The sequence below is a fragment of the Colobus angolensis genome, unplaced genomic scaffold (genome assembly GCF_000951035.1).
Source record: "Colobus angolensis palliatus isolate OR3802 unplaced genomic scaffold, Cang.pa_1.0 Scaffold167, whole genome shotgun sequence".
In the NCBI taxonomy this organism is placed as follows: domain Eukaryota; kingdom Metazoa; phylum Chordata; class Mammalia; order Primates; family Cercopithecidae; genus Colobus; species Colobus angolensis.
Window position 1 is genome coordinate 3,421,899 of NW_012114788.1, and position 10,110 is coordinate 3,432,008.

Genomic DNA, 10,110 nt, shown 5'->3' on the forward strand with positions numbered 1-10,110 from the left:
AGACTCCATAAAAAAAAAAAAAAAAAAAACCCAGAAAATTGTTACTGTTTTAAGTCACTGTTTTCAGATAGATTGTTATGCAGCAATAGATTACTAAAATAGACACTACTTTTAGGTACTATTATTCTAAGAATACTGAATTCTATTTTTCTGCTAATGTTCTATTATTTTACTTTTCTCTGGGTTTTATAAAGCCACCAGGATTTAAGACATGAAGAATCTTTGAGTCCTTTGTGGAGCTGAGTCAAAGTCTGAGTGTCTTTTTGTGGGCTCATGTCCTAGGGATGCTGCTCCAAAGGGAAAAGGATAATATCCCTTGTATATCTTTGACTTCGGTATCCCTGATTCCTTCCTTTTTCTGTAGAATGTGTCTCATTTCAGAGAAACTGGTCTCTTAATAACAGCCGTAGTTACATACTGCAGTCGGCCTGGACATAGAACCTACCTCACCTACCACTGCTGGTCTTAGCTGAAAAACAGGCTAACCTTGACTCATACTCTCAATTCCTATCCTCCCACTGAAGTGCACTGACTCAGCAGATTTATTACTCCATCCTATGATTCATCCTCTCTGCTTCCTATAAAAGGCAGAGACAGAGCCCCTAGAGGAGCAGAGGGGCTGGGACCAACCCAGAAATCTCCAGTTCTCATGGGGAAGCCCATGCCCTCATCCTCCAACATGAAAACCTCTGCAGCACTTCTGTGTCTGCTGCTCACAGCAGCTGTCTTCAGCCCCCAGGGTCTTGCTCAGCCAGGTAAGGTGCCTCTCTCCTTCTCCTTGAAGCACGTTTCACATTCTCTGGGTTATCATGGACCAGTCAAGAAGACATGCTACCCACGGTCTCACTTTAACAGCTACTTTTCCAAAATAAGGTAACTCAGAAAAAGAACAAGGGGTGAGCCCAACCACACAGCTGCTGCTGGGTACAGCCTGAACTAGAATTCCAGCTGTGAACCCCAAATCCAGCTCCTTCCAGGACTCCAGCTCTGGGAACACCCTCAGTGCAATTACCGCCAGAGTTACTTCCAGTAGAGTTTTGGATCGGGTGATCAAAGACAGGGGGCTTCTGGGGATGAATGTGCAGGCTGTTTCCAGATACCGGGAGTCCCAGAATTTGGTCTGTGTTTCATTCAGCCCAGCTTCCAGAGACTGCGGCTCCGCAGAGGTGGTAGGTATCAGAGAAACTCATGACCAAGCATAGAATGCTCAGAGCCTAAAAGGGGATCCACAGTGGGGGTACCCTTGCTCTAAGGAATTGGATTATCATATTAGCCCCTCCTAACAATGCCCAGAGTAGTCATCAATTCCTCTTCCACCTGTCAACTGGTGATGGTGCATCACTATTTCATAGTCCACAAAAGTGAAAGGGAGTTTATGAAATGCCTCAAAGGGCAAAGACACTGGACTTGGGATGGGCAGCTTTTGCCTCCACCTCCTTTCTCTCTGACTCTTTCTTCTTGCCATTCCCTATTTTACAAGCAGAAAGACCCAGGACACACCCTCAATGGCCTTTTTATCTTGTTATTTCATTGCAGATGGGATTAATACTTCAACTACCTGCTGCTACAGATTTATCAATAAGAAAATCCCGAAGCAGAGGCGGGAGAGCTACAGAAGGATCACCAGCAGCCACTGTCCCCAGGAAGCTGTAATGTGTGTGGATGATGACCACCCACCCCTCACACCTCAGTCCTAGGTTCTTCCCTGGGCAGCGAATAGGACTAGTATCAAAATGAGTTGGAATCAAATACTACTGTGATGCAAACAGCATCTCTCATCTTATCCCAGACATTTTCCAGTGGGAAACAATTCAAGAAAAGAAAGTGGCTTCTCACTCTCAGCTCCCTTTCTAGCTATCACTTCAGACCTCAGTTCCTTTATCCTGGAACCAAGAGGGATTCACTTGGGCTAGCAAAAAGAGCTGCTTCTCTGAGGCTCCTTCCTTTAGTTTACCTTCTTCCTCCTCCATCCCTGAGGCACCTCCATCAGCCAGGCTGACGAGCTAGACAGGTTTCCCATAGCGTTGGTCACACTCACAGGCTGAACCCTCAAGGTGTTCCATCTAACTGTCTCCTTTCTCCTCCACAGCTTCAAGACCAAACTGGACAAGGAGATCTGTGCTGACCCCACACAGAAGTGGGTCCAGGAATTTACGAAGCACCTGGACAAGAAAACCCAAACTCCAAAGCTTTGAACATTCATGACTGAACTGAAACCAAGCCATGACTTGAGAAACAAATAATTTATATACCCTGTCCTTTCTCAGAGTAGTTCTGAGATTATTTTATTCTAATTCTAACGAATATGAGCTTTATGTAATAATGTGAATCATGGTTTTTCTTACATAGTTTTAAAAAGTTATTAATATTTTAATTTAATCTTCCATGGATTTTGGTGGATTTTGAATGTAAAGCCTTGGATGCATATGTCATCTCAGTCCTGTAAAAACTGTGGGATGCTCCTCCCTTCTCTACCTCATGGTGGCATTGTGTAAGTCCTTGCAAGAGTCAATGCAAAGATTTGTTTTAATTGTTAAGATATGATGCCCCTATGGAAGCATGTTATTATAGAATTACATATTTGCATATGTATGACTCCCAAATTTTCACATAAAATATATTTTTGTATAACAGCTGACATTCATTGCTTTTCAAAAGGAAAAAGTAATAAAGCTGGTGGGGGTAACAGGGTGACAAGGTGAAGGGCGTGGTTGCAGAGGTCAGGCTCACATTGTGGGGAAATGAGCACATAATGGACTCTGGGCTTTCCACCAGGCCAGACTTATCTGCATCTTAGGGAGAGGCAGCCGCAGGCTAGGGCCAGATGAACCCACCCCTCAGTTCCAGATCTGACATCCGCTTCAGCCACTTGTTCAAATACCTTCCTTCCCTCTCAAACTCATTCTTTTTCTCACCATCCCTCACTCTACCCAAAAGCCTCTCCTCTCTTCCATTATATCAACCTTGTAATTGGCTGGTTTTCCCCCTTCCAATCAATTCTCTAGTCTCGTATAATACAAATGTCACTTTCATTAAAAAATCAAGTAGGAGAGCAACAGATGATTTGGCAAGTGCTGGCCATCATTGATTTTTGCCACCACTGGTGTTCAGACCAAGTCCAACATTCCTTTCTACCCCTTCTTCAGCCCACCAGTTCTCATCCCCAAACACCAAAGTCAACATTAACAATGAGATTCAGAAAATGTGAATAATTATTGAGTTCATTCAAGGACAAAGCTTGAGGGTGGCCACTTGGAAAAGCATCAACTCCAAACAAATAGAAAGGTTTCAATTACATAGGTAAAGACAGAAGTTCCAGCTGGATTACAGCATTTTTTGTACTAGACAAGGTGCATACGCCACAGTGATTTGATTGGTTACAGGTTACTATGTTCCAAGGAGGATGATTTACTATTCCTTGAGGAGAGGTAGTGATCTGAGGGGTCTTACCTCTGCCATGGCTCAGTCTTCTTAATTGTTTACAGGGAAAAGCAAAAAGGCAAAAGTTGTAGGTGCATGCTGCACGACTCAGATTGCATAGCCACATTCCCCTCAAGGCTCAGAATAATTAAAGTCCTAATATCTTTAAGTTTAAATTATCTGAAGTTTGAGTTATTTAATTTCACACCAATAAGGAGGGTAATCTTAAATTCCAGCAGAGAACAACCGGCAGGCAGACTAGAAGTAGGATTGAATGAATAGATGCTGTGAGACACAGTGAGCCCTCTGATACATGCAGATGTTAAGCAGAGTGTCTGATGGTAGGACAGGAAAGGAGAGAAGGGCTACATGTGCTCAAGACCAAACAGAATCTGTTGAAACTTCATTTTCGAAAAATTATAAAATCATGTGTTTTCATGCAGACCTTGTACTCTTGGTCACAGAGAATTAGAAAGAACAGGAACAGAGATGCTGGTATGTAACTGGGCATTGAGTTCAATGGGATTCAAAGATTAGGCTAGTTACACCAGTAATGTGCCTAGTAAATTTAGGCAAGTTACTTTACCTGACCAAGCCTCCAGAGATTGAGATGTAGAGTAGATCAATGAGTCATATTCGCATCAACATCACTTAGATACTAATTTTAAAAAAAAAAAAACAGATTTCCAGGTACCATTAGTAAAGACTCTGATATAGATTGCTGGGTGGGGAAAGTGTCCCTTACACATTTTTAACTATTTCTTAGTCATGTCTTGGTATCAGTGAGTTTCCCTGATGCTATCTCTTTCAGATCAATGTAGTCTCCAGGCTTGACCTGTGAATTCTGGCTTAGGCATAAGGAGTGTTTTTTGCTGGAACTTTCCCACCTCCTAGACTTTGCTGCTGGACATGTGCCAGTCCTAAGTAGCAGAGACTGCAAATGCCACCCAGATATCTGTGGGCTCTTCTATATTCTCCAGCCTAAATTGCATTTACCCAGGGGCTGTGTGGTTGAATTCTAACTAGTTGGGTGAGGGCTAAAATGATATAAGCCACTTTCAGACCTTGTCCCTATAAACAGCTCTCTCTTCCTCTGTTGTGGTAATGTTAGGGATAACGTGTCCCGTATAGCTCAATTTCAAGATGGAAGCAGTCTGTATCCCCAAGTAACAGGTCAACTGGCCTACCTTGAACTGTGACATGAAAAAGAAATAAACATTTGCTGTGTTAAGCCACTAAGGCTACTTTGGAGCCTAGTTTAACCCTGATTAATAGAGGAATTAATAGCACAATCATGTGCTACCATTAAGAACGTGAAATGTGTAGCATTAACTAGATATTTAGTAGCAAGCAGTGAGGAAGCTGATGTCACAGTTTGAAGAAAATAAGACATTCATGTTACAAAGTGTCAAACCTGTCAGGTGCTCTCTGCTAAAATAGTAGCTCTAAGGGGAAAGTTTGATAAAGATACATTAGTAGAGTGTTGTTTCTTTCTGTCTTCCTTTTTGAAGGGATTCCAAGAAAGAGATGAGCTCAGAAAAAAAGAAAAATCAACTGGTCATAAGGTAGAAACGAAAGATAATAAAATACACAAATTCAGGACCTTACGTTGTTGGAAAAGCCATCTGTTTCTAGGTACCAAATATTAAGAGAAGGCATTTAAGGATGAAAAAAAAATCAGCAATAAAAGTCTTTTGGGAAAAAAATCTCTTAGTTGGATGAAATAACATAAAGCAAAAATCAGATTGAAGTTGTAGCCTTAGCATTCGAGCCTCACAGCCTTCCTCATTAAGAGGAGAGGGAGAAGGAGAAGGAGAAGAAGAAGGAGAGGCAGAGGGAGAGGAAGAGGGGGGGAGGAGGGGGAGAGAGAGAGAGAGAGAGAGAGAGAATAATTGCAGAATTATATCAAGAAAGAAACTTGGACTGTGGCTGCTGGTATATGGAACTGACTGAGAATGAAGAGATCAGAAGCCCACTGTTATTACCGGAGCTGTACTATACTGTCAGTGAAACCGTAAGTGATCCTGAAAAGTTCAAAAAGAACACAAACTCCAGGCCCTACAGTACAGCTTGCAGTCCTCAAAGGTTGCAGAGTCCCCAAGAAGACCACGTCTCTCTTCAATACTCACTTCAGAGGTGCCCAAATGGGAATAATGGAAAAGGAGGGAACTCACAAAGGAAACCAGAAACCAGGATCAAAAAGACAACAGAGCTCCCCCAGAGAAAGAGAAGCAGCCTATTCAAGGATGGGGGACTTTTTTTTCTTTTTATTATACTTTAAGTTCTAGGGTACATGTGCACAACGTGCAGGTTTGTTACATAGGTATACACGTGCCATGTTGATTTGCTGCACCTGTCAACTCATCATTTACAGTAGGTATTTCTCCTAATGCTATCCCTCCCCCATCCCCCCACCCCCCGACAGGACCCGGTGTGTGATGCTCTGGATGGGAGACTTTTATAACATCTGTCTGAAGGATTTTAGGTTTGGCATGGTGCATTGGCCGTTGATGAATGCCATCTTTCTTTCCATAAATGAGAGTGTTGATTGCAAGTACCCTGTCCTTTTCAAACTTGAAACATTAGGTAAGTGGCAAATTGTTTGTCTTTTTAGTTCATAAGTCACTGGACAAAGTAGATCCATAATCTCAGCTGATGGAGATAACTAACCGTCATCAAGAGATCTTGTCCATTTAGGTTGGTGCAATGACTAAATGGCACTTTGAGTTGTTTCTCTTGCAGGTGGATTATTTGTGTACTCTACGTGTGAGAAGAAGTAAGCAAAAGGCAGATTCTAATGGAAACTATTAGTCTTCACCAAATATCCATGTGATCCTCTTCATATCTCAGCTTCTCTGCAGTTATTCTGGAGTTGCATGATGAGTGAAGGCCAATGTGAGGTAGGCAGAAGTGATGTAAGCAGCTTTTATGTCTGGTTCTTTAAAACATCCTACACAATCTATCAACCATCTCTCCACTCACATCTGGGAACTTGGAGGCCACACATTCCGTATGAAAGCTGTAACTGGCAAACAGCCTGAATCTGTGAGTCATTCCTAAAAGAGAGCACTTTTTGAGAGCTGCCTAATCAACATCAGGTTACAATTCAAACAAAAAATAAATATCAAAAAGTAAATATTGCAGTAAGCCACTGAGGTTGTTGTTGTTATAGAAGCCTAGGCTAGCATTACCATGACCAGTTAGCCCTGGAAAATAGCTACAACATTCTGTGCCTCGGTTTTCTACCTCTGTACAAAAGAGTAAAGTTAATTGCCCTAAGAGGATCATAACAAAAAGAACATTTTAGGGCAGGTACTATGTCTCACTCTTGTAATCCCAGCACTTTGAGAAACCAAGGTGGAGGATACTTGAAGCAAGGAGTTCAAGACCAGTATAGGCAACAAGGCATTTCTACAAAAAATAATAATAGACAGATATGGTAGCATACCTATAGTCCTTGTTACTCTGGAGGCTGAGGCAAGAGGATCACTTGAGGGCCAGGAGTTCAAGGCTACAGTGAGCTGTGATGGTGCCACTGCACTCCAGCCTGGATAAAAGAGGGAGACACCATCTCTAATAAAATAAAATATTTTTAAATTTTTTAAAAAAATATTTTAAATAAAAAAGCTTTGGAAAACCTCAAGGCAACTCTGGAAAACAGGCTTTACTTTTGTAAATGATTTCACAGAAGAGGAAGACAGTTCACTTCTCTAAGTCTCCTTTTTCTCGTCTTTAAAATGGACTTAATTAGGATAGGTTTGTTGGGAGGATTAAATAAGTCATCTCATGTGAAATGAAGTAAGATAGAGCCTTGCATAGATTGCATAGATTAGCATTGCCATTGATAACTTACTATCTGCTGAACACATTGTTAGCATTTTTACACTAACATCAAGTTTGGTGTAATTCTCTTCCAAAAGTGATAAGAAACTGCAGAAATGAGTTCAGTGATGCTTGAGAAGAAGGAGTAATGAACCCTAATTGGTCCTGTTTTGCACAAAGGGAGATTGAGACTAAGAGTTACCACACATTTCAGAAGACAGGACGTCAACAAACAGGGGCTCTAGAATCGGCTCAGCCGATTCTAGAGAGTTCCCTTAAGGATTTTTTCCTTAAGGGAACAGTTCAGTTAAGGATTTAGCACACAGTTCCCTTAAGGATTTTTTCACTGGTCTCCAAGCCTCTGGTGTCTATTCTTTTATTTTTATTTTTTAAAGAGAAGGTTGGAATAAAATCAACGTCAATGTCTCTTTCCAGTTTGTCTATAACTTTGCAATATTAAAGGAGATCTAGAACACAGCTACAGAACAAAGTCAAGAGTCCTGATTCCTGGGATCCTTGTCTGCTGATCACTGATCACTCACCTCTCCCTGAAAAATTCCCTTTTTTCTTTTTTTCCTTTCCTTTCCTTTCCTTTCCTTTCCTTTCCTTTCCTTTCCTTTCCTTTCCTTTCCTTTGCTTTCCTTTCTCTTCTTTCCTTTCCTTTCTCTTTTCTTTTCTTTTCTTTTCTTTTTTTCTTTTCTTTTCCCAAGTCTCCCTCTGTTGTCCAGACTGGAATGCACTAGTGTGATCTCACTTCACTGCAAACTTCGCCTCCCAGGTTCAAGCGATTCTCCTGTCTCAGCCTCCCAAGCAGCTGGGATTACAGGCACATGCCACCACACTCACCTAATTTTTGTATTTTTAGTAAAGACAGGGTTTCACCATGTTGGTTAAGCTGGTCTTGAACTCCTAACCTCAGCCTCCCAAGGTGCTGGGATTACAGGTGTGACTCACCATGCACACTCTGAAAAACTCTTCAAAAGTTGGCTTGGAAGTTAGTACTGGGCAGAACCCACAGCAGCACAGCAAAACCTCTGTAGCCTGACTGCCTCTCTTGATTCCTCTGGGCAGGGTATCTCTGAAAGAAAGGCAGCAGCCTTGGTTAGAGACTTAAAACTCCCATCTCCCTGGGACCAAGCATCTGAGGGAAGGGTTGGCGGCGGGCACAGCTTCAGCAGACTTAAACGTTCCTGCAGACCAGCTCTGAAGAGAGCAGAGGGTCTCCTAGCACAGTACTCGACCTCTGTTAAGGGACCGACTGCCTCCTCAAATGGGTCACTGACCTCAGTGCCTCCTGACTGGGAGACACCTCCCAGCAGGGGTCAACAGACACCTGACACAGGAGAGCTCTGGCTGGCATCTATCAGGTGCCCCTCTGGAATGAAGTTTCCAGAGAAAGGAACAGGCAGCAATCTTTGCTGTTCTGCAGCATCTGCTGGTAATACCCAGGCAAATACGTCTGGAGGGGACCTCCAGCAAACTCCAGCAGACCTACAGAAGAGGGACCTGACTGTTAGAAGGAAAACTAGCAAACAGAAAGCAATAACATCAACATCAACTAAAAGGATGCCCATGCAAAAACCCCATCCAAAGGTCATCAGCATCAAAGATCAAAGGTAGATAAATCACAAAGATGAGAAAAAAACTGAGCAAAAATGCTGAAAATTCCAAAAAACAGAATGCCTCTTCTCCTCCAAAGGATCACAAGCTCTTGCCAGCAAGGAAACAAAACTGAACAGAGAATGAGTTTGATGAACTGACAGAAGTAGGTTTCAGAAGGTGGGTAATAACAAACTCCTTCGAGCTAAAGGAGCAAGTTCTAAGCCAATGCAAGTAAGCTAAGAACCTTGATAAAAGGTTACAGGAACTGCTAACTAGAATAACCAATTTAGAGAAGAACATAAATGACTTGATGGAGCTGAAAAACAAAGCATGAGAACTTTGTAAAGCATACACAACTATCAGTAGCCAAATTGATCAAGTGGAAGAAAGGATATGAAAGATTGAAGATCATCTTAATGAAATAAAGCATGAAGACAAGATTAGAGAAAAAAAAAAAGAGTGAAAAAGAATGAACAAAGCCTCCAAGAAATATGGGACTATGTGAAAAGATCAAACCTATGATTAACTGGTGTACCTGAAGGTAATGGGAAGAATGGAACCAAGTTAGAAAACACACTTCAGGGTATTATCCAGAAGAATTTTCCCAACTAGCAAGACAGGACAACATTCAAATTCAGGAAATACAGAGAACACCACTAAGGTACTCCTCAAGAAGAGCAACCCCATGACACATAATCATCAGATTCACCAAGGTTGAAATGAAGAAAAAAATGTTAAGGGCAGCCAGAGAGATACATCGGGTTACCCACAAAGGGAAGCCCATCAGACTAACAGTGGATCTCTCTGCAGAAACCCTATAAGCCAGAAGAGAGTGGGTGCCTATTCAACATTCTTAAAGAAAATAATTTTCAACCCAGAATTTCATATCCAGCCAAACTAAGCTCCATAAGCAAAGGAGAAATAAAATCCTTTACAGACAAGCAAATGCCAAGGGATTTTTTTCACCACCAGGCCTCCTGAAAGAAACACTAAATATGGAAAGGAAAAACTGATACAAGCCACTGCAAAAACATACCAAAATGTAAAGACCAACGACACTATGAAGAAACTACATCATGATGACAGGGTCATACTCACACATAACAATATTAACCTTAAATGTAAATGGGCTAAAGGCCCCAATTAAGAGACACAGACTGGCAAATTGGATAAAGAGTCAAGACCCATTGGTGTGCTGTATTCAGGAGACCTATCTCACATATAAAGACACACATAGGCTCAAAATAAAGGGATGGAGGAATATTT

The 10,110-nt window shown here is 41.8% G+C and overlaps 1 protein-coding gene across 2 annotated transcripts; it reads left to right on the top strand.

The window, feature by feature from the left end:
• The first annotated feature begins 610 nt into the window (after positions 1-610).
• On the top strand, positions 611-2,632 carry CCL7 (chemokine (C-C motif) ligand 7). 2 transcript variants are annotated; one of them, XM_011937668.1, is made up of 3 exons: positions 611-755; positions 1,537-1,654; positions 2,090-2,632. In XM_011937668.1, the coding sequence occupies exons 1-3, from the start codon at positions 650-652 to the stop codon at positions 2,193-2,195; spliced, it is 330 nt and encodes a 109-aa protein (XP_011793058.1). In that variant the 5' UTR covers positions 611-649; the 3' UTR covers positions 2,196-2,632. The 2 variants fall into 2 exon arrangements, with proteins under 2 accessions (XP_011793058.1, XP_011793060.1); XM_011937670.1 differs by having other exon boundaries at positions 614-764; positions 1,552-1,654; positions 2,090-2,631.
• The last annotated feature ends 7,478 nt before the right edge of the window (positions 2,633-10,110 follow it).

What these genes read in the sequence shown, in the direction of transcription:
- CCL7 (XM_011937668.1), top strand. Translation starts at nt 650, where the DNA reads ATGGGGAAGCCCATGCCCTCATCCTCCAACATGAAAACCTCTGCAGCA. An exon ending in CCAGGGTCTTGCTCAGCCAG is followed by an intron (nt 756 to 1,536) that starts GTAAGGTGCCTC and finishes ATTTCATTGCAG; the next exon opens with ATGGGATTAATACTTCAACT. An exon ending in TGTCCCCAGGAAGCTGTAAT is followed by an intron (nt 1,655 to 2,089) that starts GTGTGTGGATGA and finishes TCTCCTCCACAG; the next exon opens with CTTCAAGACCAAACTGGACA.